The 26,638-nt window shown below is 37.9% G+C and overlaps 3 protein-coding genes across 6 annotated transcripts; 2 read left to right on the top strand and 1 right to left on the bottom strand.

Annotated features, from left to right (window-relative positions):
- Positions 1–547: 547 nt before the first annotated feature.
- LOC132197693 (endothelin-converting enzyme homolog) lies at positions 548–12,152 on the top strand. Of its 3 annotated transcripts, none has more exons than XR_009441895.1 (17): positions 548–789; positions 2,076–2,289; positions 3,377–3,484; positions 3,641–3,867; positions 3,923–4,015; positions 4,899–5,030; positions 5,095–5,190; positions 5,250–5,374; positions 6,400–6,586; positions 7,018–7,364; positions 8,034–8,089; positions 8,153–8,272; positions 8,335–8,486; positions 8,879–9,043; positions 9,102–9,178; positions 9,737–11,646; positions 12,064–12,152. XR_009441895.1 is itself a non-coding variant. In XM_059621153.1 (17 exons), exons 1-17 carry the CDS (start codon positions 553–555, stop codon positions 9,834–9,836), a joined length of 2,370 nt encoding a protein of 789 aa, XP_059477136.1. In that variant the 5' UTR covers positions 548–552; the 3' UTR covers positions 9,837–11,883. The 3 variants fall into 3 exon arrangements, 2 of the variants coding, with proteins under 2 accessions (XP_059477136.1, XP_059477135.1); XM_059621153.1 differs by lacking the exon at positions 12,064–12,152 and having other exon boundaries at positions 7,018–7,194; positions 7,261–7,364; positions 9,737–11,883; XM_059621152.1 differs by lacking the exon at positions 12,064–12,152 and having other exon boundaries at positions 9,737–11,883.
- Positions 12,153–12,207: 55 nt separating this feature from the next.
- LOC132197695 (uncharacterized) lies at positions 12,208–21,778 on the top strand. Its single transcript, XM_059621156.1, has 4 exons — positions 12,208–12,426; positions 13,268–13,325; positions 20,319–20,606; positions 21,106–21,778. The coding sequence occupies exons 1-4, from the start codon at positions 12,208–12,210 to the stop codon at positions 21,381–21,383; spliced, it is 843 nt and encodes a 280-aa protein (XP_059477139.1). The 3' UTR covers positions 21,384–21,778.
- Positions 21,009–26,579, bottom strand: LOC132197694 (uncharacterized). Of its 2 annotated transcripts, none has more exons than XM_059621155.1 (9): positions 26,444–26,579; positions 26,088–26,244; positions 24,747–24,864; positions 24,536–24,688; positions 24,306–24,436; positions 23,583–23,726; positions 23,380–23,486; positions 23,090–23,223; positions 21,009–22,908 (listed from the first exon to the last, which is right to left on the bottom strand). In XM_059621155.1, the coding sequence occupies exons 2-9, from the start codon at positions 26,151–26,153 to the stop codon at positions 22,901–22,903; spliced, it is 861 nt and encodes a 286-aa protein (XP_059477138.1). In that variant the 5' UTR covers positions 26,154–26,244; positions 26,444–26,579; the 3' UTR covers positions 21,009–22,900. The 2 variants fall into 2 exon arrangements, with proteins under 2 accessions (XP_059477138.1, XP_059477137.1); XM_059621154.1 differs by having other exon boundaries at positions 21,971–22,908; positions 23,583–23,729.
- Between the last annotated feature and the right edge of the window lie 59 nt (positions 26,580–26,638).

Consider the following 26,638-nt stretch of genomic DNA (forward strand, 5'->3'; position numbering starts at 1 on the left):
CACACAAAAAATCTCTTCAAAATTTTTACAAACGCAAGAAAAAATCTGAAGTGAAAACATAATTAAGGAGATTTTATATTTTGCAAGTTCCTCTCATAAAAATGTGAAATGAATTCAAATCTGCGAGGATGTTCAACATTTTCAATGAAAATAAAACGAGTAAATAATAATAAAAGAAATCATTACATAAAAGCTCTTTTTAAAATCGATTTGCAGACAAGAAATTAGGACGTCGCGAGTGGAATAAGAAAGGCAAAACAAACAAAGACGTCGTCGGGAGTACAAAATGCGCAGTTTGAAGGGGATGAAGAGGGGCGCAGGAGAGAATAAAAAAAAAACGCAGGCAGGCAGGCGTCCATTGACCCAATTTGGCGGTGCGTGTTGGCGCCATTGACGAAATTCGGGGTTGCGCGGCGGGAGGGGGGGGGGGCGCGCGAGGCGAGGAGGGCAGAGGTCATTGATGGAGCGGGGTGGGGGGGGGGGGCGAGTGTCGTGCGCAGGCAGGCAGCGAGGGCCGGAGTGAAGCTGAAGCCAGTCGTGCAGCGAACAGCCATGGCGGAGGCAGCAGCGGAGGCGGCTGCCGCCCCCGGCGAGCCCCACGCGGAGGCGGAACAGCAGCAGCAGCAGCAGCAGGGGTCGCGCGGCGCCCGCCTGCGCCGCCTCTGCTGGCTGCTGGGGGTGTTGCTCGTCGGCCTGCTGCTCGTCGTCTCGCCCCGCTTCCTCCAGGACCTCGACCTCAGGGCCGGCTTCAGCCGCGACGAGGTCCGCGACGCCGGCGACTGCAGAAAGGTCCCTTTTTTCTCCCCCATTCTCTTTTAATTCAAATTGTTTGTAAACTTTCTAAATTTTACTTCAAGTTAAACGGTTCAAAATTGATTTTTTTATTCAATTAATAAGCTTGGTAATTCTATCTATAGTTTGGTGATTATTTCCATATTGATTAAAAACCTAAGTTTGCAAATGCGATTTAAAACCTGCAATTATGTTAAAATTTACAATAAAACTAATAACTTAATATGGAATCTAAAGAATTATTGAGTGTGACAGACAACATTATTAAACTACAATATACAAATAAGTAACAAGTTATATGAATAATGGAAATAAAAAGTTTTACAAAGTATCAAATATTTTGGAAACAGTAAAAACGTTTAATCATAATATTAACGAACAATATCCAATAAGTTCTTCATTGTTTCATATAGTTTAGAGATTTATTAAAATTTAAAAAATTCAATTGGAAAATATGGTTAATCAAATTTTTTGAGATAATTTAATTATTTTGTAAAAATTAAATAAAAGCATTTAAAAAAAACTTAAAATAAGCCAGGGATTTGTCCAAAAGTTTAGGAAAATAGTAAATTTTTGTTTATTATTGAATTGGTTTAATGTTTAATTAAGGTTATTAATAGACAAACATTATTTTTTCATTTTGGATTTGTTTAAGAAAATGTGAACAAATTTTTCTTTATAACTAGAATCTAGAAAAGAAATAAGCAGAGAAGGAAATTTAATCATTAAAATAATTTGGAATATAATGAAAGATATTTGAGTTGTTTTAGTGTAAAATTCAATTAAAAAAGCTGTTAATTATTTTCCAAGAAAATTATTGGAATTTGCAAGTCTATGTTAATGAAACTTTTCTTTCTGTTTTAAGTAAATCGAAAAAAAATGTGTTTGATAAACCAATTTAATTGTTTCACTGATTAAAAGTTGATAATTGAATCCTGAAGCGAGTTTATATATAAAAGTTTCAATCGCAAAGCTGTTGACTTAGGACTAGATTTGTTCCTACAATAAACTTTTGACGAGCGCCTCTTGGTTTGTTACTTGACAGTCGGAAAACTTACTTTCTCTCTAGGCAGTGCAGCTCTAGAACTTTTTCCCTTCGTAGGTATTGATGAAATTTTTCAAAAGTATTCAAATGCTGATTTTTTATTTTTAAATTCACGTGATTTTGCATAGGAATGTGCACAAAATCATCTTTTGCCGAAAAGCTTTCCTTATTTTTTACTCTATTTAGTAGTTTTTCTTGTTGTAAAGAGGAATTAATGATTAATGATGAACGAATTTAGGAGGACGACTGCTCGGGGAGGAACAACTCGTCGCGGGTGTGCAAACGCGATCAGTGCCTGATGGCGGCGAGTCGGCTGCGGACGATGCTGAACGCGGCCGCGGATCCGTGCGAAGACTTTTACGAGTTCGCGTGCGGCAGGTGGAGCGAGCAGAACGCCAAAATCGCGCCCAGCTTCAACACGCTGCAGAAACACGTCAACCTCGAGATCCAGAGTGAGTTTTTCAATTTCCTTTGAAGTAAAAAAATCGATCTTGCTCCCCATTGTTGAGCAATAAGCGCTCCTTTGAGAAAAAACAAACACGATATGTATCTTGATTGTTTTCACAAGAAGAAGAAGTGAACTCGGGGACGACGAGCATAATTACTGATTAAAAGATGCATTCATTTCAGGCCTTGATAAAGATCGAGATGCTGTCACAACAGTTTAACCTACATTTTTTTTTCTTTAATAATCTTTGGTGAAAAGCACTTTTCCTTGATCAAATATTGGATTATTGCGAAGAAACCCAAATTTTTAATTGTGATTTTGTCGCTTATTATGGACTTTTCAACTCAATTCCTGATAAAAAAAAGGGAAAATAAGAATTGGAAAAATAATCAAAGTTGGGTCCGAATATCAGAGAAACGATTCTCAAGAAAAGATTCTCGCGCTAGGGTTCTCAAGGAACGATTCTTTAGTAGAGTTATAAAGGCAGAAACGTTCCTGGAGAATCCTTGCGCGAGAATCTTTTCTCGCCAAACGTTTCGAGAATCATTTCTCTGATATTCGGACCCACCCCGGAAGAAATTGAGAGGTTTAAATAATACAATAAATAAATAAAATAGTGAAAATAGTATTGGCATTTTTTTTACGAATTTTTGATTGTGCAGCAAATTTGAACTTTGGATTTACCAGTTTATTTATAAAGCTTTGTTAATTGAAAATGACAGTTCTTCTACTTGCTTTAGAGGGCTGAAACAAACGTTAATTTTAATCATTTCATGGTGAATATTAATCTCAATTGTGCATCTCTCTTTAAATAAATTTCGAGTTTCTACTTTTGATAAGTACCAAGCATATAATTCAAAACACTTCATCCAGGTCCAGTTAAAAATGACCGGGGAATATCGATTAGTTAATCCCGCAAATCGGAGCTTTCGAGTTATGCAACCTGTGACGCACCACGGCCGAGCGTGTTGCATTATTTGCGCTTCATTCGATGAAGAGCTCTTGATATTTATATGCAACCGCACGTTTCAATTGCAGCCGGATGGGTATCACGAGCTGCATAACATCTGCATTTTTATTTTTATTTGCAGTGCTCCTTTCACGGGAATCGAAGCTGAAAAGAGAGCCGTTCAGGAAACTGGGAGAATTTTACGGCAGCTGCGTCGCGGCAAAAGGGAGCAGCGGCGGAGACGACAAAAGTAAGACATATTTTTTTTCCTTGCTTGAAATTCCATAAAGAAAAATGCATTGTGTTCAAAAATTTCCCTCTTTTATTCTCTTATTTCAGCTAATTTAAATTAATAAATTGTCTTGAGAATTAAAACAAATTTGCGGCGATTGTTAAATGTTGGCAGTGTTCGGCCTGCTGGAGGAGTTGGGCGGTTTCGCGAGTCGCGGCGAGTCGAGCCGCGCCAACCTGACGCGGCTGATCGCGCGGTTGCTCAGGGTGAACGGGGCGCCCCTTTTCGACGTGTACGTCGACGAGGACGTGAACCGCAGGTCGCGACTCGCCATCTACATCGACCTGCCGCAAAAGGCCAACGTCTTCCTCAAACTGCTCAGACACGACCCCGTCGTGCAGGTGAAATTTTAATTAGACGCGGTGAGCGACAGTTTAACCGACACGAGGCTTGCAGTGGTGGCAGAAAATTGTGGCGGCCGGCGACACCCCTCGCAGGGCCACGCGCAACGAACACGCCCGCAGCAATAAAGCCTTCAACTACATGAAAGTGAGTTCTTATTATTATCAAACGCCGACGCGCAAATTCAAATCTCGCTCCACGCGCTCTGCCAAGTTTTCATTCGTTTCGCGCAGACAAACGTCCTCATTAGCAATTTACGAAAAAAAAACACGGCATACTTCATTAGCAGAAAAGTAACTTTTCGCAAGTTATGTAAATTTCGTACAAATGCGTCACTTATTAAGGAGATTTAGTATAATTACTTTACAACTAGGAAACTTTCGATGCAAATCCGTGCAAAAGTGAAATCTTTACTAACCGATTTTGATCAAATTTGCATAAATCGGGACGAGAGTAATAAATTGTTATAAATCCAATCCATTTAAATGATGAAGATAAATTTCAAGTTTTTCAGAATTTAAACCTACAGGATAAATATAATTTATTAATTTTGGAAAATAATTTACAATTCAACATTTTGAATAATTCCATATATTTAAAGTTAGCTATATAGATTGTGGAAAATTTGTGCAAATCATTTTCAATTTCCAGCGATTAATTTCCAATTTAAATTGGTTCCGTAATATATATGATTCATATTGATCAACAAACATTGTAAATTTAATTCTATTTACTTTTGGCATTGCAATTTTGCGAGTTGTCAACTGAAATTAAAATATAGTGTATGAATTTTATCATTTAAAAACCCTAGCCCCTTTGGAAGTGGCAAATCTTTAATTTAATGCTATTGTAGAGAAAATTATCACCAAAATTAATCAGGAAATCAGGCCATTTTTCTCCTTAAATGTTCTTTTAAGCGAATTATTGACAAAACCTTTTGATTGATTATTTATTTAGAAAAAGGATAAAAATCAATAAAATTTTTAATTACGGAAATGCTTGAAAGAATAAATCGTGAGATATTGCTTAGGCGACGGCGGAGGAGAAGAAGCTGGTGCAGGCGGAGCGGTTGGCGCAGCACTTGGTGCCGGCGACGGTGGCCGACGCGACCAGAGCGTCGGAAGTGCAGCAGATTTTGCTCTTTGTCTCCATGTTGACAAAGGTTGGTGTTCTTCTTTGTTTCCACTGCGAGTTGTGTTTGCACTTTTGCCGACTTAAATTTGAAGAGTCTGCCGGGCGAGAAGGAGATGCTGGGCCGGATGCAGACGCGCCAGTCGCTGCCCCCGATCGCCATCGCCGACCTGCAGCGCCGCTTCGACGCGGTGAGCTCAAAATTTTCCCCAATTTGATTTCGCAGCGAATTGCACGTTTCAAGCCGCAGATCGACTGGAAGCTGCTGATGCTGGACGTGTTCGCGCTCAACGTGTCCGACCACGACTTCGCCTACGTGCTCGCCCCGCACTACATGCGCAGGCTCTTCAGCCTGATCAACCGCTTCGATAAGAGGTCGGTCCTTTGTCTCTAGTCTCGCCTTTGTTTTGCTCCGAAACAATGAAAATCAACCTTCCAATTAAAGTTAGTGCCGAGTCTTCCAGATAATTTATGATTTTCACATTCGTACGGTTTCTCTTCTTATATTTGAATTATATAAAGACCCACTCCCGTCATTTGAATTAATCTTTATTCTGCTAAATTTCGAGTATATCTTGTGAAAAAACTATGTGAAAATTCCAAACCGTTGCGTCGCAATCAAAAGAATAAACCTAATAATAGGAGCGATTCGCGCGAAAAACGTGTGAGAGTTGAGAAATTCCGTCAGTTTGGTAAAAAAAAAACTGCAGGTTTTTGTCACTTCCGGCGCTGCGATCGCTGATTTTGCAAAGTTTTCTGCACAGCGCCGTGGGGCACGAGCGGCAAAATCAGCGATCGCAGCGCCAATGTGACCAAATCCTGCAGTTTTTGGACCAAACTGACGGAATTTCTCAATTCTCACACGTTTTTTCGCGCGAATCTCTCGCTAAAGGTTTTTTTTCTTTTGATTGCGACGCAACGGTTTGGAATTTTTCACATATTGTTTTCACTAAGATATTCTGGAAATGTAAAACAATCTTTCAGAATAAAGAGCAATTTAAATGACCAGAGTGGGTCTTTAAGGAAATTTTATTATATTCTCATATTAAAATCAAAACTTAAATTCTTCCAGAGTTCAAAAACCAACAAAATTTTGAATTGAATCTAATGAATTTTCAACAAAATATCCGTAAATTTATCAACAAATGTAGAATCTAGAAAAAAAATGAATCTTTAAAAAATCTCTGAACTTAATTAGAACTGAAATTCGAGCCTAGCAAGTCAGCTTAGTGGAAAAACAGTCTAATCATAGGCAAAACTCCAACGTTTCCATCTATATAATTAAAATGCAACTCGGAAATCTGAAAACACACATTTGCTGAGGCAATTATCCCGGCGTGCAATATTAGATGTCAACAAGCTGTTAAAATAATTTGCTTATTTGTGTAATTTGCATGCAGCGTGTTGCACAACAGCCTGCTGGTGCTGTTCGCGCGCGACTCGCTGCTCGAGCTGGTGAACACGAGCGCGGTCGGAAGCTGGGACGGCTACTGCACCCGCATCACCACAAACGTCTTTACCGGCGCCGTCAGTGCGCTCTACGTGCGCCAGTACTCGCAACACTTCCTCCTCGAGCTGCAGACCAGGGTAAATTACGTTCAATTGTTTCCCAGCTCTGCGCGTGTGGTCAGGCAATTATAACATTCGAACGGCGACACCGCAACGAAATAAAATCAAGAGTTGCAAAGGCAGTTTTATGCAATTGGAAATTAGTTTCAATTTTGTGTTGCTAAAGTGGAATAAACACAAAAACTTGTTTTAACACTTTGAATTTCAAGAGTTTGAAAACTTTCAGATAATTACAATTCCACTTAATCAAGTGTAGAACTTTAAAAAATTTGTTATCGTTTTGTTTTGAATAGTTGAAGTCATTGCGAAAGTATAAATTTAACATTTCTTTTTACTTAAAATTCTGCATTGAGTGATAAAATTATAACGCAGTACTTTTTTACATATAAAAAGCGGAATTATTTTGTACGGGCTGTTTAATTTGTGCATATAAATTGCAAACGGTGCAGGTGCAAGAACTGTTCGACCAACTGAAGCACGCGCTCGGAGGGCGAATCGCGAGTTCGCTGTGGCTGGACGAGGAGTCGCGGGCGGCCGCCGCGGCCAAGCTGCGCACCCTGAGCGGCCACTTTTTCACGTGGCCGCACTTTTGGAACGAGTCGTACGTGGCGTCGGCCATGAGCGAGGCGAGCGAACATTTTAAATTACCAAAAAATTCGGGCAAAATTGGAAAATTAATGTTTGCTACGCAGATCGACGTGCGGGAAGACGACTTTTTCTGGAACGTGGTTCGCCGCTACCAGCAGCTCAGGGCGTTCAACGGCACTCTGGACGAGGCCGATTCCTACGAGAAAAAGTAAGTGCGACTCCAGCAGTAAATTCGCTTTTCTTGCATTCGCCAAAAAAAGTACTGCATTTCTACAGCGACGTTTATGGCGCACTTCATTCCCCAGTGAAAATAAATGTGGCACTTTGAAGCTGTGGAAATGCAATTATGCAGCAGCAACTGCTCCTCCCGTTGGGCGTTTTACTTGGAATTTAATCAGCTTGCAAAAGCAACGCTCTCCACGAACGGCTCCAAGAGAAAATTTATTTAAAATTCATCTTCGGCAAACCTTTTCTTGGGGGGAAAAACGGAAAACTAAAAAGTGCAATATCTTTATTCTTCTTGCAAAAACCACAGATTGTGTATTTAAATCATAAAAAAAAAATTTTTTTGGAGATTTGAAGGTAAAAATATTAAACACATATTAATTAGTTTGGGCAATTTTCAAACAAATCTGGGTTGTTCTGTAATTATAAATAAAATTACTGACTGCTTAATTTGAATTCAGGGGAAAGTTGAAAAACTAACTTATTGCAAATTTTTTATTTTTGTTTGTACATAAAATTGAAACATCTTAAATATATTTGTGTTTATTTTGCAGGAAATTCTATTTTAAATAATTAAGCATGAGAAGAAATGAAAAAAATAACTGTTGAATTAAATTCTTTTAAAATTTTGAGGGCGCTTTGAATGTTGCAGGTGGGCGTACCCTTTTGTGGTGAACGCGTTTTACGAGCAGCGGATCAACAGCATTGGTGAGGGGCTCGCTTATTGTGAAAGAAATTTTGATAATTTTGTTGCGCTTCTTTTGTAACAAGTGATTCCGCTGGCCGTGCTGACCGAGCCGTACTTCCAGCAGGACATGCCGCGCTACATCCCCTACGGCAAGATGGGTCTCATTTTCACGCACGAAATTCTGCACGCGTTCGACCTGCTCGGTGAGTTTCGTGCCAAAAGCAAAAAACGATCCCCCGCGCCCGTTCTCATCGCATTTTGGCAGGGGTGCAATTCGACGAGCGGGGCGAAAAGCGGCCGTGGCTCTCGGAACAGGCCAAGGCGGCGTTCGAGGAGCGCCTCGAGTGCGTCGCCGACCAGTACAAAAGCACCTTCATCAAGAAGGTCCCCTTCATGGGCAGCCAGATTGATGTCGAGGTATCAAATTCTTATACTTGAAATGCAATAATTATTTGAAATTAGCTGCAAATAACTTTGGAATTGATTTAATTTTTTGTATATTTCATAATTTTTTTATATTTTAAAAACACATCAAGAATACAGTATAAACGTACCTCAAAATAATCAAAACGTTTGCTCATTCATGCTCAAAATTAAACTGGTGCTCGCAAATCTTATTGTATTTGAAAACAATTTATTTCCAATCCTAGCTGCCAGATTGAATTTGAAATTTGTTAATTATAACTTTTACAAAAGCGACCTTTGAATTGTAAAGTGTTCAAATTAATTACTTAAAAAAATTTAAACTTCGAGCCTTTAAGACTTTAAAATTTTACATTTTTCTTTTTGGTGACAAATTTTGGATGCAGTTCGACTGGAACATCACAATTAACGAAAACATGGCAGACATCAGCGGCCTGCACATCGCGTACGAGGCGTGGCGACGCGAGCAGCTGCACCTCGGCTTTTCCGACCCGACGCTGCCCAACGTCGACTTGAAAAAGGAGCAGCTCTTTTTCGTCAGCGCCGCTCAGGTCGGTCTTTAATTGATCTGCAACTTGAGAATTGCTATATTTTGTTTGCCTTTTGCAGACCTACTGCTCCAACCTCAGCGCCGAGGATTACATTTTGCTGGTCGAACTCGATTTCCACACGCCCTTCCCCGAAAGGTACAGAGAGCAACTTTTTTTCAATTTCATTTTAGCTAAAAAAAAAAACAATTCAATTCGGGTTTGAAATGCAAACTTTGTTTGTTTCATAAATGTTCAAATTTTTTTTGTAATTATTTGTATGCGGATTTTATCAAAGTGAAATTAACTGAGGGCTTTAAATAAAAGTCCATTGAGTTTTTCAATTGTTTTTGTCAAATTATATTTAAATTAAGCAATTGAATTTTTCAGCTATCTCGTGAAATTCCTATCAAAATTTTAACTTCTTTGGCTACACTTTTAATTTTTTTTTCAAACCAGCAGACTTTTTTTACTTTGAAGCCGCCTTTTTAAATAGATATTCTGTTTAAAAAATTTCAAAATACTTCTAACTATTTTATGAAATTTTCGTTTGAATTCATTAAAATAATAAAAGCTCTCTTCTTCTAAAAATGTTAAATTTCAAATCTACGAACTCTGTTGTTTATGTAAAAATAATTGACTTTTTGTTTAGTTTTAATGTTTGTTTGTTGGAGCTAATTTTGTTCTACTTTGGATTTGTGTGTGTTTGTGTCGCAGGGTGAACGGGATCATGATGAACTCTGCGGAATTCGCGTCGGCATTCCAGTGTCCTTTGGGCTCGCCGATGAATCCCGAGCGCAAATGCTTCCTTTGGTAGAATTAAACTTGGCGAGCTCAAAACTACTTTTACACGTAAGAGGAGAAGCGTCCGCAAAATCTAGTCTCTGCTGTAGTTGCGTCGCTGCAAACACAAGATGATAATTATTATTGTTATTACGTGCGCGCAGCTCATCTCCCTCCCTATCTTTCTCTCTAATTAAGCGCGCACGTGCGTTGTTGGAGTTTCTTGCGCTGGCTTTTCGCTGCAGAAACGAATTAATTCTGTTAAATGCGCGAGCGAACCATTTTTGAATCAAGCTTTAAGATGAGGAGTGTTTTGAGCCAAAACTGTACATATAGCGAGTGCGTGTGTGAATTGTTAATAAATCTGAGAAAGTATTGTTGCACGGGAATTTCAAAAGTTTCAAACAATTTACAAAAATTTCTCATTTAAATTTTCAAGATTTTTTTATTTAATGGATTCAATTCAAGCGGAGTTGCTATCTCATAATTTTTAATTTATGGTCATATTTTTCTTACTTTTTAAATTTAAAACTAGAAAATTTTGCGATAAATCTGCTCCTGATGAAGCTACGGCAAGATTCTGGGTACCAAAATGTTCCTCTTGATATGCTCTTTCAAACCATTTGTCACACTCGCGAAATTTAAAATGGTCAAAGGTCACTATGGTCAATGACCTTGTGTGACCTGGTCACTACATGGTCTGAATGAAAAAGTCAAGGGAATCACTTTTTGTTATCATACATTTTGTCCAAAATTAAACAGAAAAAAGTTACTGAGGCACAAATTTAATCCTCCAGGGCTCGGAAAACCACGTTTTTTGCTTTTCGTATTTTTGAATTAAAATTATTTTAATTCATACTACATTTTTTTAAGAACGAATATCATATAAAATTTTCTGTTCTTCAAAATGGCTATCTCAGAATTTTATGTTGCGAAAAATTGTCAAATTTTAGGTCAAAGTTTTCAGAAATTACCAGATTTAAAGTAAGAAAATAATTAATTTTGATTTTTGAAAGAATTTTTTCTTTCTTGAAACAACCGCAAAGGTTCAAAATATTGAATTAGGTCAGAACCTTTGTATAATCAGTGTAATTTTGAATGCATTTAAAAAGTATTGTTGAAACGAGCACCGTCATCTGTTTAATTCTGCATTGAAATTAAGTAACAATCCCGTTGGCCAAGGACGCATTAGCGCTTCTTACGAGATCGAATAAAATGGAAAGACAAGAGAGCAAATGACGCGCACGGACTGCCGATTCCATTACGTGGAAAAAAACTTGTACTTTCTCCGTCTCATTGTTAATCGGCCACTTAAAAAGCTGCACCGTTTTGTCCGCGCGTCTCTCTCGAAGCGTGCCGAATTTTTTTGTCTCGCGAACCGGAATTTTCTTGTCCGGCGCGACGTTATGGATTTCACCAAAACTAGGAAATGACTTTCTTCAATCAGATGGTTTTTTTTCGTCGCCATTGCTCCTCTCTTTTGTGAAGAACGCGATTCAATTACAATTACGGGTCGCAATCAAGGAAAAATGATTTGGCTGCGGGGCTGTCAAAGTGGACGCGAGAGAAAGAAGAAAGAAAGAAAGATGAGTTGGTGCTGCAGTCGTAAAGTATAAAAAGCATGTATATTACTTTTCATTGCTCGGCGCGGTTTTACGACTTGCAGAGAGCGAGCGAGCGACCGTTTATTCGCCAAAGAAGCGAATTATTCAAAGCGTTTCATATCATTTTTAGGGCGGCTGCAAACACTTGCGAGATTACATTGAAACTTTTCACAGTTATGCAAGAAGCAGGAAAACTATTTTCTTTCTTTGTTCTCACAGAAGTAAAATATTTACACAAAAGTAATTCAAAGTTTAAATTCCTCTTCAGCGATAACAACTAGATTTTCTTACAACGTCACTCATTTACTAAGATGCATTCAGCAAATTAAAACAATTATTACATATCAATGATATATCAAATAAAAATTGAATTTTATGTAATCTTCAATTCAAAATAGCAATATTTTTTTAATAGCGAAAGTTATGTTTGGATTGATTAAAAAGAATGCAGGACATTTTGGTGATTAAAAGTGATCAAATATTGCTTTCAATGAAAAATGAGCAGATTTATGTAAAAAAAAACGTAAGAAATTAATATTTTGAAGTAAAATAAGAATTATGAACGATACTGAAATAAATAATTGCAATGCTTGCTGAAAACATAAAATTTTGAATAGTTAAATTATCTCTTGCTGATTAGAAATCCATTTGCGAAAGTTTCAATGTAATTTTTGCGCGCGCGAATGCATCTGTGCGAGCGATTAGAAGAAGCGGAGAGAGTGCGATGTTGGGTGGGGCGGTCCGTCCGTCCGTTTGTCCGTCGGTCGGGCCGTCCGAGGAAAGAAAGGCTTGAATGGCAGGATGGTGAGCCGGAGGTGGCAGTGTTGCTGCGCCCTGACCACGATGAGGAGCGTCGTCGCTGTGCTGGCCGTGGCGCTCGTGGCCGCGGCCCTCGCCTCGCCGCCCCCGCTGCACCTCCATCACCGAAAGCCCAAACTGCAGGTCAGACACGTGGGGCCGCGCAACTTCTTCCTGCACCACCCCCAGTACGTCCCTGCCGCCTCCAGACACGTGTTCAACGTAAGTGTTTATTTTTTATTTCAATTCAATCAAAATCGCAACAAATTATGTGAACAAAAAACATAAATTTTTTTTGAAAACTCAAGAATATTTAAACAGTTTTAATTGAAAAGAAAACTTGAGGAAAAAATTGCTTTAGTTGCAAATTAAGTTTATTGGTGTACCACAAGGCAATCTCTGCCTCTCGAGATACATCATCCAAATATTCAAAAATTATAAATGAAAAACTACAAGATTTGAGAAGAGAGAAAAAAAAGAAATAAAATAATAAAAAAATAATTTATGACGCATAAATTGACGAAGTTGTTTGCAAGAAGCTTACGATTATACACTGAAACAACAACTTATCAACCGTTTCTTATCAAATTTATGTAAATATTTTATGTTGATTGACTGGTCAATTGAATTTATTTTTAATCTTATTTGATGTGATTTGAACGTGACTTGGTGAAATTCTTATTAATTTTGGTCTGAAAATTTTTGTGAAAAAAAAAAATCATTTTAGAAAATTTCCATAAGAAATTTGTTATTATTCTAAAATTCATTATATTAATATTTAATTTTGAATTTCTCAAAGTTTTATAACCCCTTCAATTTCACGGTTAAAGTAAATTGCATTTTTATTTTAAATTTCCGGTCTAAATTTATTATAAGCAACGCGGATGCACTCTCTCTCTTTTGTCATCTTCTCCTTTGTCCAGTTAACCCAAAAATGTGCAAGGACACGAAGCGAGTGTAAAAAGAAGTGCCACGCGATGAATGTGCAAAAGTGCAAAGAGAGAGAAAGAAAGAGAGAGACCTTTGCTCTCGTTCTGTATCATCATTTTTTGCATTGTTTCAGCGTCACCACTTTCCCGGCTTCAAAGGATCCTCCTCGTGCTCCGATTGCTCGAAACAAGGTGAGATTGTTTTTTATTTTCATCTTAACTAAGACGATCCGCCTGTCAGCCGCCGGCCAATTTGTCAAATGAAAAACGAGCGCCGCGCGGCACGCCTTAGCATATTTTCGGTTTCGACCGTTTAATTCTGCGGTTTTCCATTCGAAAAGAGAAAATTGCAGCCGTAATTCATGTCAGTTTCGCTTCAAACGATTGAAAAGCGGTTTTCTAACAATTTTCTTAATTCTTTAAAATTGATTTAAAAAAGCAATCAGGTCCGAAATGATTAATTTGCTAAAAATGTTTCAACTTTTTGGCGAAATCAACGTGTTTTTTAAATAAATGAACTAGCAAAGATAGTAGATAAATGTTTAAATCTGAGTAAAAACTTTCAAAGTGATATTTAAGGGAAAATCGTTTCTTCTCCTAATCTCAAAATAATGTTTGGTTTAAAAACTTAAAAGTTTTATAATCACAAAATTTGAAATTTATCGTTGTTAATAACCAATTTAATCACTGTTTTCGTCTCCAATTTTAAAGAATAATACAATTTTCCGCCTTTTTATACAAAGCATTTTTTCCTTTATTCAGAGAGAATTTTGTGATGGTTAAAAATGTTCCAGCCTGTTGAATAAATTGTTGACAATGGAATTCTGTGAGAAGAGTTCAAAACGTTTTGCTTCAGAAAAACGCGGTCTGTTGACTCTTTTTGTCCGTGACGACAAAGGTAATTTCACGACCTTTGCGCGCAAAAAGCAATCCGCTGGAATTTTTCTGCGATTTAAGCGATTCAATCAACGTGAAAAGCGCGCGCGGCTCTCGATCGAATTAAAGGCGCGCTCGCGATCATCTAGGTCAGTGCCCCGAGAGATTTTTTCCTTCTCTACCGAGAGACGGGCCGAAAAAAAAAATTAATGCGTCTAGCCCACAGGTGCTCTTCATTGAGCACCGCGTGTAATTTATCGTAACGGCCGCGCGGCGAGAGAAAGAAAGAAAGTCAAAAGCTTTTCGCGCTCGTTTGCATCGATTTTCGCCTTTTATTTGGAGCATCGCGCCTTGTTGATTAAAGTAACGAGAAGCGTTTTTGCAAAACTCTACCGGCCTTGAGCTTTTAATTAAATTTCAAATTCCTTGCAAGCCTTTGATCTTTGAGGATGTGGAAACCGGAGCTAGTTTCCAAAGTTTGGGTCAAAAACAAAATCCATTCTGACTTCAGAGGAAGAACAACAATGAATATTTATTTGTTCTTAAAACGAGGCGGAAAGTTTCAGCACAATAAAATTACGTATGACAAAGCACAACAACCAATCTAAGCGGTTTTTTTATTGCAATAATCAAATGCGCAAAATGGTTTTAAAAAATGAGGTTTCTTGTTTATGGGAGAAAATCAAACCGAGAAGGCTCAAAATCACCTGAAGTTTTGCCCGTCATAATAAGGAGACGAATCGTGCTAATTCATAGAAATTTCCTCTCAGCCGCTCAAATTTGAAGCGTAAAATTTTGACAGAAAAAATTCAGTTGAAGTTTCTTAATTTTAAACGGATTAGACTAACTAATAATAAATTGGCACGATTCATCCAATATAATAGAGCAAAACCTCAGGTGATTTGGAGCCTTCTAGGTCCGTGTTTAATTTTCAACCAAAAGGAAAACCTCATTTTTTAATCTTTCCGCTTCAGATTTTGGAGATAATGGGGGAGATTCAAGAGACTTAGCTCTCCCGGGATAAAAGATATCCCGGGATAAATCCAAAGGGATACAATTTAGACCACTGTCCCGGGTTAAATATTTTTTGTCCCACCTTCAATTTTTTCTCCCCAAGTTATTGGGGGATATCTTTTCTTAGCCCCCTCTACGGGATAAATATTTAACCCGCGCAGGATCATGGAGATGAGGGCAAAATTGAAATCCAAAGCTAACACAAAAATCTGTATCTAACTTAATTTAAAATTGCATATTTATTTTGCTCAGAAATTTCTAAAGACCTCTTCATCAAAGCGAAATTATGCAAGGATTTTTTTCTATTGAAATTTTTTGCACGTGAAATTTCAAATTTCTCAACTCTGAAAAATTAAAATTCTCAAGCTTATTTTTTTATTTGTAGATAAATTAAATTCGCCTATTTTTTTTTTAATTACACTTAACAAATAAAAAAGGAAAAAAATTAGTGAACGTGAAAAAGTAAAAGAAAAAAGAATTTGCTTTTCTTTCATCTTAAGGTTTCCCAAATATTTAAATACCTTTTCGTCAAAGTTAATTTGGGCAAATACATCTTTTTCGTATGGCTATCAAATCAAGTATTGAACCAGTGGCTGGCTACCGGCTGCCGGCTGTCAAAAGTGCAACTGCAATGAACACTCAGCTCAGCCAAAGTCAAGAAAATGTTTGACTTGGTTTTATTTATTTATGTTTTTATTACTAGCGGCTGACCTTTTTGTTTCAAAATTGATAGCAAGGTCAGCTGGTTCAACAGTCGAAATAGTTGACGGCTTATTGATGGTAAAATTGTTGGGATGTTTAAGCGAGGTGGTATATAAATATGAAGGGAGAACGAGCTTTGCGTGTTTTAGCGCATTTTGAGAGTCGTTTTGTAGTGAGTTTGTAGTCAACTTGCAGTCGCTTGCAGTCGTTTTGTAGTGAGTTTGTAGTCAACTTGGAGTCGCTTGCAGTCGTTTTGTAGTGAGTTTGTAGTGAGTTTGTAGTCAACTTGGAGTCGCTTGCAGTCGTTTTGTAGTGAGTTTGTAGTCAACTTGGAGTCGCTTGCAGTCGTTTTGTAGTGAGTTTGTAGTCAACTTGGAGTCAATTCAATTCATATTCGTTTTATTTCTCCACAACAAGTCAAAGCATCTGAGTCAAAAATTTACATTACGGAGAAATAGGCTTACAGTACTAGTGAACAACTCACTGAAACTCATACATCATTGAACTGAGACAAACAAGAAATTTGCCTCCGCCCTCAATACTCGCCGTACTGCAGCCGTAAGCAAAATAAAAAAAATTAATCTGACATCACAAAACATTTACACAATTTGGGGAAATCGGGGGCCGGACAAGATTTCAATTCGGAAGGGAGGGAAGGGAGTCGCTTGCAGTCGTTTTGTAGTGAGTTTGTAGTGAGTTTGTAGTCAACTTGGAGTCGCTTGCAGTCGTTTTGTAGTGAGTTTGTAGTCAACTTGGAGTCGCTTGCAGTCGTTTTGTAGTGAGTTTGTAGTCAACTTGGAGTCGCTTGCAGTCGTTTTGTAGTGAGTTTGTAGTCAACTTGGAGTCAATTCAATTCATATTCGTTTTATTTCTCCACAACAAGTCAAAGCATCTGAGTCAAAAATTTACATTACGGAGAAATAGGCTTACAGTACTAGTGAACAACTCACTGAAACTCATACATCATTGAACTGAGACAAACAAGAAATTTGCCTCCGCCCTCAATACTCGCCGTACTGCAGCCGTAAGCAAAATAAAAAAAATTAATCTGACATCACAAAACATTTACACAATTTGGGGAAATCGGGGGCCGGACAAGATTTCAATTCGGAAGGGAGGGAAGGGAGTCGCTTGCAGTCGTTTTGTAGTGAGTTTGTAGTGAGTTTGTAGTCAACTTGGAGTCGCTTGCAGTCGTTTTGTAGTGAGTTTGTAGTCAACTTGGAGTCGCTTGCAGTCGTTTTGTAGTGAGTTTGTAGTCAACTTGGAGTCGCTTGCAGTCGTTTTGTAGTGAGTTTGTAGTCAACTTGGAGTCAATTCAATTCATATTCGTTTTATTTCTCCACAACAAGTCAAAGCATCTGAGTCAAAAATTTACATTACGGAGAAATAGGCTTACAGTACTAGTGAACAACTCACTGAAACTCATACATCATTGAACTGAGACAAACAAGAAATTTGCCTCCGCCCTCAATACTCGCCGTACTGCAGCCGTAAGCAAAATAAAAAAAATTAATCTGACATCACAAAACATTTACACAATTTGGGGAAATCGGGGGCCGGACAAGATTTCAATTCGGAAGGGAGGGAAGGGAGTCGCTTGCAGTCGTTTTGTAGTGAGTTTGTAGTCAACTTGGAGTCGCTTGCAGTCGTTTTGTAGTGAGTTTGTAGTCAACTTGGAGTCGCTTGCAGTCGTTTTGTAGTGAGTTTGTAGTCAACTTGGAGTCGCTTGCAGTCGTTTTGTAGTGAGTTTGTAGTCAACTTGGAGTCGCTTGCAGTCGTTTTGTAGTGAATTTTTAGATGAAAGAAAAGCAAATTCTTTTTTTTTTTTACTTTTTCACGTTCACTAATTTTTTTTCCTTTTTTATTTGTTAAGTGTAATTAAAAAAAAAAAAATTGGCGAATTTAATTTATCTACAAATAAAAAATAAGCTTGAGAATTTTAATTTTTCAGAGTTGAGAAATTTGAAATTTCACGTGCAAAAAATTTCAAAAGATTAAAAAAATCCTTGCATAATTTCGCTTTGATGAAGAGGTCTTTAGAAATTTCTGAGCAAAATAAATATGCAATTTTAAATTAAGTTAGATGCAGATTTTTGTGTTAGCTTTAGATTTCAATTTTGCCCTCATTTCCATGATCCTCACAAAATTCTGATTTGAAAAATTAATTTTTTTGTTCATTGCAATTGGCCAAAATCTAAAAAGTTTGCGAGCATGTTGACGACCTTTTATTTACCAGCTGATTTGATTTTAGCGCGGGTTAAATATTTATCCCGTAGAGGGGGCCAAGAAAAGATATCCCCCAATGACTTGGGGACAAAAAATTGAAGGCGGGACAAAAAATATTTAACCCGGGACAGAAGTATAAATTTTATCCCTTTTGATTTATCCCGAGATATCTTTTTTCCCGGGAGAGCTAAGTCTATTGAATCTCCCCCAATGTTAAATACATAAATTGTGCAAAATTAAGTTTTCTTCAAGTTTTATATGGAACATTTCTTTCTAAAATGTTTACCAGAAGAGCTAGAACTACAAAATACAATAAAAAAGTGACAAAAAAACTGACCTTTTTTAAACAATAAAAATTTTGGGCGCTAAAAATTGTTTGATTCAAGAAAACAAGGCGAGGTTTTAAAAGCTTATTAAATTTCCTATCTATTGGTGTATGCATAATTTTTTCACAGAAATAGACAAACTACTGCAAAAAAATATAAAAAAATACGCCACCTTTCAAAGTGTTTCAAAGGTACTTTTTTACCTACAGAAATCTCTGAAAAATGTTTCTCTTTGTAATTGATGGTGAAAATTTAAAACTGGCATGAATTTTGTCCACTTTGAAACTTTTTTCTTTCCTGGACTATAATAATGAATGAAAAAAAGTCAATTTTTTCTCAAATTAACGGAAATATTTTAATTATCTGAAGTTTTTAAATTTTTTTATCTCAATTTAAATATTTTTCCAATTGAAAACCTTGGTTTTAAAAGAAAAAGATTCTTGTACTTGCCATGCCCATGTGACACAATGATACATCTCTCTATAATTTAATCGATCAGACACATGCTTCCCAGTTGTTCCGCTCTTTTTTTCTCCACTGGCTCTTGATGCAAATCGATTCTCGGTAGTTGGGCACCCACCGTATGTGTTCCTCGCTTGCACGACCGGCTTAGCACGAGCCATCAATTTGCTCTCGACCACTTTTTGCACAAGCAGAACCACTTTCGAGCGCCCACGATAATCTTTATTGCGAACTCGTAAAACAATTTACGCGGACACCTTTTTCGTGTTTCCAGCAGGACAAATGCGCAGGGAGGTCGGCGGTGGCTTTTGTGGCCAAGATAATCGTTTCCAAGGAGCTGAGCTTTCTCAGTGCAATGAGATCTACTTATTCAGAGCTAATTATTCTCATTCCGCATGCAACACTGATTCATCTAATCGAAGCAAACTAACTAATTAGTCAACTGGAAATAATTCATTAATATATTCAATTACCGTGTTTTCTAATTAAAAAATTCCGATGAAAAATTGTCCGATCTTCAATAATTCTTGTAATTGATCCCGAATTCTAAAATCAGAAATCATTTTTTGTCACATCATAATATCTTTATATCATTCAGTGTAAATTAAGTCATTTGTCCGAAAATGCATCTGTCAGAAATTGATTGATCAGAAAATTCAACATATACATAGGAGAAGTTGCACATCTGAAGGTAAAAAAGTTAATGCTGACAAACACAATATCTGATAACAATTAGTTCTGATCAAAAACTCTTGTCATTCGTTGTAATTATTTGAAAATTTAAATAAAACTTCTTTGAAACCAGCGAGTTTGAATTGATTTTGCTACGGTCTGGGACGAAGCCCTGCGGGAAAATGGATTGGATTAAAATACCTGGGCTTCTCTTTCGGCGGCTCCTCTCTTTTGCACGTGGGTCGATCTTTATACTCCTTAAATAATAACATCTCTTTCTCGCGGTCTCTTCTTCTCCTGCTTTTGTTCCACTTTTGCATGCCGCGGGCGTCAAAACACACACGTGAGAGATAAAACCAAACACGTTGCTTTTGTTTCCGCGCGCGAGATAGAAAATCCCAAAGTCGGCACGTTTTTCTCTGCGGGCACCCTCGCTCGCCTCTGCAAGCAAGTCAATTTGTACTTTTGAAGTTTGCCCGCAGAGTCTGGCGCATTATTACATCTTTAAGTTTTTCGCCCTCGCTAGCTCCGGCCATGAAAAAACACGCGGTTCAAACTTTTATATCCGCTGAATGTGCGACTAGCCGTGCCGAAAATAAACACAATCAACATAATTTTTTATTTAAAATGAATACTTTATTTTGTTGAATAGCTTGACAATCTCGTGTTTATTCTTCTTTCTGTATAATGTCTTTTTATTTTTTTTTCTAAATTTAGAAAAAAAAAATGCCGTTCCGGAAGGAAATGTGACAATTCAACTAAATATATAAAAAAGGAATTAACCAAAACTGTCTTAAAATAACTTAAATTTCATAAGTTTATAATTTTAAAACTCCAGCTCAATAGAGAATTAATTAATTGTTAACTCCAAATTGTTTTAATTTTTCGTTTGTAATAAATTTCGCAGGCAGCTGGAAGCCGATCATCCCCTCGGTGAAGGTGCAAAAGTCGATCGAGTACGAACCGCTGGTGTCGCACGTGGAGAGCCACCCTGGAAACTACCACGTGCAGGTCGAGAGCTTCCCTGCCGAGTCGCACTCGCCGCCGACAAACTTCGGCCACTCGCCGCCGTGGGGTGGCGACGGAGGATTCGGCGGCGGCGGCGGCGGATCCTCGTACGAGTCCAACGAGTCCGGATCTTCAGGTTCGTCCGAGTCCAACGAAAGCAACGAAGTCGGCGCAGATTTCTTCAAAGGTATTTTACCAAAATTATACTTAAAAAAAAGGGTTGGCTATAAAGAATAATCTCCGCTTCAGCCGCAGCTGTTTGTGCTCTAATGGATTGCGTAAAAAAATTATTCTCATAGCTAGGCGTGTCACCCTTGCAAATAATATGATTTAGACTTGAGCAAGGCTGGTTTTGACAATAGTCGCGCAAAAACGCCAAAAACACTCTTTCATGAAAAAAGCGGTGGGTTTGATCAAAGCACGGCACAAAAATGTTTTTTTCTGCCTGAAAGTGCAAATAAATTTCACAGCAAACAAAAAAAAATAAAAATTCTTCCTCTCTATTAGAAATAAAACTAATTGAAATCTGCAAAAAAAAAAAATTAATAATAAAGCCTAAATCTCCAGTGAATTAAGTAAAAATTGACGAAACAATAATTGATGGTTAATATTTGCATTGGGCGAGGGAACAATTATTGCGAGGGTGGTGAGTAGGTCTTGTGTGAAAATCGATGTTGCCGTTTCAGGCGGTGGTGCTCGTCCGCCTCCGGTCCAGCGTCACAAGCAACCAACAAAGGGCTCGAAGGAGTACGCGGTGCACGAGCAGGTGGACGAGCCGCCCGCGCCCCGCAGGACGCCCAAGGGCGGCATCCAACTGCCGCCCATGGTCGTTCCGCCGAGCACCACGCCGGCGCCACCGTCCTTCGCCGGCAGCCCCAACTTCTTCAGGCGGAGGCGCCAGCCCAACGTCCGAATCATCCCCTCCAGAAAAAACGTGCGCATCGTCCATCTCAAGAAGGCGTGACCGGTGCGTTTTCAATTTCTTCAATTAAAATTTAAATTAAAGCCAAGCCACATGTCCATCGAACCGAGAGAGAACACTTTTGCACCTCGTCACATTTGATTGATATTCATTTGCATCTCATTTCAAGGGAAATAATTGGCAAATTTCAAGCAAGTGAAATTAGGAGATTTAATTCACCGAATAATCTCTATTTGCTCTAAATATGGAAAAATTATCAAAATTTTCTTTCTTATTTATATAGTTTGTGCAAGTAAGAAAGTTATTTGTGCCTTTTCTCTCGGAAGTAAATTATTGTTCGTGCTCATAAAATGTACTTTTACTTTTTGTTCCAAACCATGTAATTTATGACGATTTATAATAAATCTTGTAATAGAAAAAAACTGAACTGTCTCAATTATTAGGCCCAAACACCAGAAAACACGAGTCGAGCGTGAAAACGGACGCGATAGAAAGTGGATCTTTGATATTAGATCGCGCATTCCTCGCCAAACGTCCTTTCTACTGCGGGCCAATCAATTATACGCGGCCCACCGCAACCTCCATTCAGCCCAACATGAATACATTTTTTTTTGTGCACATATCAAATTATAATCACGGCGATTGTATTGGACGCGGCGGTTTGCTTGTAATGAGAGAGTGCGAGTGACACTTGGCGCAATATAAATCAAAAGTTCGTTCGGCCGTGAAATGAGCGCTCGGCAGTGCGTTTGAATGATTCAAAGCTACAGCGTCACTCATTAAAGTCGTGTTGATTACTTTTTTCCATCTGGGTTTGCATCGTCAATGCTGAGAGAGGATTAAATGTAATTAGTTTTATAAGAAACGGAGCTTTTTACTAGAAACAGCATTTTCTTCATCATTCCCCTTGCTTTTCTATTTGAAGGATGGACGATCTTAATAACAACGTTGTAGAAAGCAAAATTCTTCCATAGAAAAAAGATCAATAAATTAATTTCTTGTGATTGCATAATTTAAAACTGATTCTCTCTGACACTTTCTAATTGAAATGTTTTGTAAGTTGCTGCTATGTAGAATCATCAACAAAACTATTCACTTGTAATTTTTTCCTCTTGATAAATTGATAAAATATCATGTCAGATTGGCTCTTCGTAACTGTGTAAATTTCAAGGCTAAATCTTATTACTGCATTTTCAAGGAAGTTAATTTTTTGTAATAAGATTTTACCGTTGGCGCGCAAACAGAAGTGATTTAACGTCTTGAATTGCAATTGAAAATTCGGCAAAGAGTGGAAAGGAGGAAGTGCCGCAGCTGCCGGTCGAGTCCATCATTCCGCTCTGTCAATCACCCAGATCGATATAGAAAAAGCTGCTCTCGCTGTTATTATTATTTTGAACAAAGGCCGACCGACTGGCGCCGCGCACACGTCCATAGAAAGCATGGCAAACTCTGTGATTTTTTTTTTTTATTCTCAAACTTGTTTAATGGCGATTTTAAGGGAATTAAAAGCAATGTTAGTTTCTTTTCTGTGATTAGGCGAGGCGGCAAAAGCGAGGAGGTCAGTAACCTGAAAAGCAGAGAGAAAAGCCTCAGTTTTATATAATTTTTTTTGTTATTTTGTGATTCCTTTGAGGGGTTTTGCTGCCATGGATTTAAAGTGATTCAAATCTTACGAGTTCTGAATCGTTTTGTCTAAATCCCTAGCAAAAGAATCACCTTGAAAAAGGTCGCATTAGAGTTCAAAGCACCTTGTCTGGGTTTGTTGCGGGCGAAGTGCTTGACAGGTGAGGCCGACCTGGCGCGACCAACCCTCCTGCCAGGGGGCGAGTAGTCGGGCCGGGGGTACATGGTGAAGCCGCGGGGGGGTTGGTTGCTCGGCGGCCTAGATTTTATTTTTTACAAAAGCCAAATATTTACAAAAATAATTCAAATTTTGATAAAAAAAAAAAAATAAAAAAAGTTTATTTTTGGAGATTCGTATTTTTCTGTTGAAACTTGACATGTTTGAATTCATCAGAAGTGGCGGGTGTGCGTGTACCTGGTGTAGTCGGGCACGAAGCCGTGGTTGTGGAACGAGTCGTGTCCGGGCGCGGGTGGTCCGTACAAGTCGACCATGGCCATTTGCCGCTCGTGCTCTTTCACCGCCTATTTGCAAATTTTTTCCAAATATTGCAATAATTAATTAAAAGGATTATGATAATAAATAAAAAAAAATTGGTAAATTAGCTCGTGTCGTCGCACCTTTTTGTGTTGGCGAAGCGCCGGCAGAGATCGGACGAGCAGGGTCAGCAGCACCAAGTTGACGACCCACAGAACGAATCCTCGCGCGACCAGCGTCATGATGACCGCAGGTGGGGCCAAGTATGCGTAATGCGCGATCGGAGCCTCCTTAGAAAGAATAGAAACTAGATTTTCACACAAATTCTGCTTTCTATACGAATGCCTAGCGTGGGAATAGTTTTTTGATCCATCTTTTGTCCCTCGGCATAAAAACGGAAAAGCTTTTTTAATTGTTATTAATTAAATTCTTGTGTTAAAAAAAGGGCCAAATAATAATTTTTGTGAACATTTGGCATTGGTCTGTGGTTGGAATTATAAGAATTATTGAATTAATTGGAAGATAACTGAAATTTTTAAAAATGCGTCTTATTGGAAATTTATAAAATAATTTTTCCCCCACAAATTGGCTCTATTAAAATTGGTAAAACTTACACCAAACCAAGTTTATTTCAGGCAAATTGGCAAAATAAAACCAAAAGATCGACATCAAAATTTAAATTGAAAATTTGTTTTTTAAATATTATTTTTCAATTTTCCTGTTTCTTCTTTAAAAAAATCCAATGAATTGTAAGAAAAAGATTTATCAAATGATTTTTAAGTCAATCTAATTAAAAAATTTTAACCTAAATAATTTTCATCTAACAAGGCATCTTATCTTTGAATTGTAATGAATTAATTACTCACGGAAACAATCTTTCCGTAATCAGCTCCGAACATGGCACATGCGACCAAGTCGACGATGATCACCACTGACGTCACCACGCACCACATTGCACTGACAATGCTCGTGAACGTGAGCCGCGAGCTTTTCCACGCTGCCAACATAAATCAAGTTTATTTATTAACTCGGCCGTAAATCAACTTTCTTCTAAATAAAAAGTGAATTGAAACGTTTTGGAGCGATTTTCTCGCACCTGCGATCAGGCAAAGGGAGGCGAAGAACCAGATGCAGTCGATGGCCAGCAGGATGATCATCCACGCGAGGATCGAACCAGGGCCCATGATGCTCTCGGCCCAGCTGAACGCCGGCAAGCTCGGGTTTATCGGGTTGTTCAGACACGTTCGCTCTGGTTTTTTTTATTTTTAACAATTGTTTTTTTTTTGTATAATTCAAAATTTGCATACCTTGGAAGTACATTCGCTGCATTGCGATCAGGAAGGTGCTGGTGGCGTCCCAAAGAGGACAGTCGCCGTGGCCAATCACGGCCAGCAAAGCCATGTTTCCCCAGCACAACGCTTGAAACTGTTTCAAACAAATTAATTTTATGTAATAAATAGAATAAATTCGAAAATGAGATTGATTAATGAAAGGAAAATTTTAAAACATTTTTATTCATAATTTTAAAAAAATTGTCGAATTAAAATTGAATTTGTTTAGTAATATCTGAAGTTTTTTTAATTTTTGTATTTATTTTTGTACATTAAATCATTTTTAAATAAGATTTAAAAAATGTTTTTATTATGCAAACAAATAAACCGTTCTGCACCGTTCTGAAAATTAAATATTAAGAAATTCCAATTGATTGCGTCCAGGTTTGCTGTCAAATATGTCAACTAAGAAGATATAATTATACATCTTCATTATCAGACAAATGAAATGTTGACTTTTATTAAGGCAACTTAAACCGTGGAAGCAAGTTTGCCGAGCAAACAATCGCTGGAATCTGTTAATCAACAATAATTACGACGTGTCTTTTATTATCCCAAGCCGCACAAGCTTTGACGTTCGCACCGCTCGCGAATTAGTCATTTTGCTTCTCAGTCGTCACAAATTTTTTTCTTTGCGGTCATAATTTTTCAGCGCAAACATCTAAAGAGCTCGTTTTGAACAAACCGGGATTAGCGTTATCACGAAAATGTCTCAATTAGGCTGACTTTAATCTTTTGTGACGAATTACGGACGAAACAAAACCACACCCGCGATTTCACCGAAATGCTTTCAAACGTGTAGGACGAACGAAAACTAATTGGATTCGACAAAATTGGAGCGAAACTGTGTCATTAATTAGAGAGTATTTGGTGACTAAATTATATGAATGTCGAAGAAGTTTCTTTGAGGAGAAAACTCGGCGAAGGTTTGAGGAAATTTCATTACTTTATTTCTTCAATAAAGATGAAAATTTACAAATGAAATCAACTAGCAAAATTACAGATTTTGTTCAAACTTAACGTGAATAAAATGGTTGAAAATCGGTTAATTTTGATGTAAGCTTTGTTGATATGTAAAGTGTTTGTAATGAAATAAGCTTTTAAGTATTAAATAATTATAACATGAAGTGTTTCCTACTTCAATTTGATTGATTGCTTCAATCATCACAATTAATTAATTTACTTTGTCAATATCATCCATAAAGTTTGGAAAGCAATAATATAATCAAAACTACTTACAATTTAGCAACAATTTTGTTTTTAAAAAGAAAAATACAGAGTATTGGTAAAAAAAAAATGATAGTATAAAAGACTCACTGTGCCGAGGGCGCCGGCGAGGAGGGCGATCACCCTGGTGTTGGGCGACATCATTTCGGAGGCCATCGCCTGCCAAGACTAAGGTGGATGGACACGCACTAGCGACTCATGGTGGGCGGGCGATATCGCGCGCTTATCAATCGCCCCGGTATTAACTCTGCAGCAGTAAAACAATCAATATATTAAACCAACACATGTCGCATCAAAAGCAAAATAATTGATAGCGCTGGAAATAAATAGACGAATTAAAAAAAAAAAATCTAGCAGGGCGTGTTTCTTCATCCTTGTTTGCCAAGCAAATTCTTTCCAAGATTAATATCGAATTTTAAGCGAATTTGAAAAGACGAGTCTCCCACCTGCCAACTCTTGCAATCCGAGAAATGAGAATATTAAGAAGCGCGTTTGAGACTTTGATTTTTGAACAGCAGTTTTTGAGATGCTATCACGCGTCCGTTGAACTATCTCTGCGGTCACAAAACTTCCTATTCTAGCATCAAAGTGGAAAAGGAGAGACTGCGTAACAGTTTGAGGTTTTTTGTTTGTGACGACGA

This window comes from Neocloeon triangulifer, unplaced genomic scaffold (genome assembly GCF_031216515.1).
Source record: "Neocloeon triangulifer isolate White Clay Creek 2 clone unplaced genomic scaffold, ASM3121651v1 ptg000012l, whole genome shotgun sequence".
NCBI classification, from domain to species: domain Eukaryota; kingdom Metazoa; phylum Arthropoda; class Insecta; order Ephemeroptera; family Baetidae; genus Neocloeon; species Neocloeon triangulifer.

Excerpts from the sequence above, each read along its gene's own strand:
- LOC132197693 (XM_059621152.1), top strand. The coding sequence starts at position 553 with ATGGCGGAGGCAGCAGCGGAGGCGGCTGCCGCCCCCGGCGAGCCCCAC. Across the intron at positions 4,016-4,898 it reads AAGCCTTCAACTACATGAAA|GCGACGGCGGAGGAGAAGAA; the intron begins GTGAGTTCTTAT and ends GATATTGCTTAG. Across the intron at positions 7,365-8,033 it reads GCCGATTCCTACGAGAAAAA|GTGGGCGTACCCTTTTGTGG; the intron begins GTAAGTGCGACT and ends TGAATGTTGCAG.
- LOC132197695 (XM_059621156.1), top strand. The coding sequence starts at position 12,208 with ATGGTGAGCCGGAGGTGGCAGTGTTGCTGCGCCCTGACCACGATGAGG. Across the intron at positions 13,326-20,318 it reads CTCCGATTGCTCGAAACAAG|GCAGCTGGAAGCCGATCATC; the intron begins GTGAGATTGTTT and ends TAAATTTCGCAG. Across the intron at positions 20,607-21,105 it reads CGGCGCAGATTTCTTCAAAG|GCGGTGGTGCTCGTCCGCCT; the intron begins GTATTTTACCAA and ends TTGCCGTTTCAG.
- LOC132197694 (XM_059621154.1), bottom strand. The coding sequence starts at position 26,153 with ATGGCCTCCGAAATGATGTCGCCCAACACCAGGGTGATCGCCCTCCTC. Across the intron at positions 24,437-24,535 it reads CTCCCTTTGCCTGATCGCAG|CGTGGAAAAGCTCGCGGCTC; the intron begins GTGCGAGAAAAT and ends TTATGTTGGCAG. Across the intron at positions 23,224-23,379 it reads TTCGTGCCCGACTACACCAG|GCCGCCGAGCAACCAACCCC; the intron begins GTACACGCACAC and ends AATAAAATCTAG.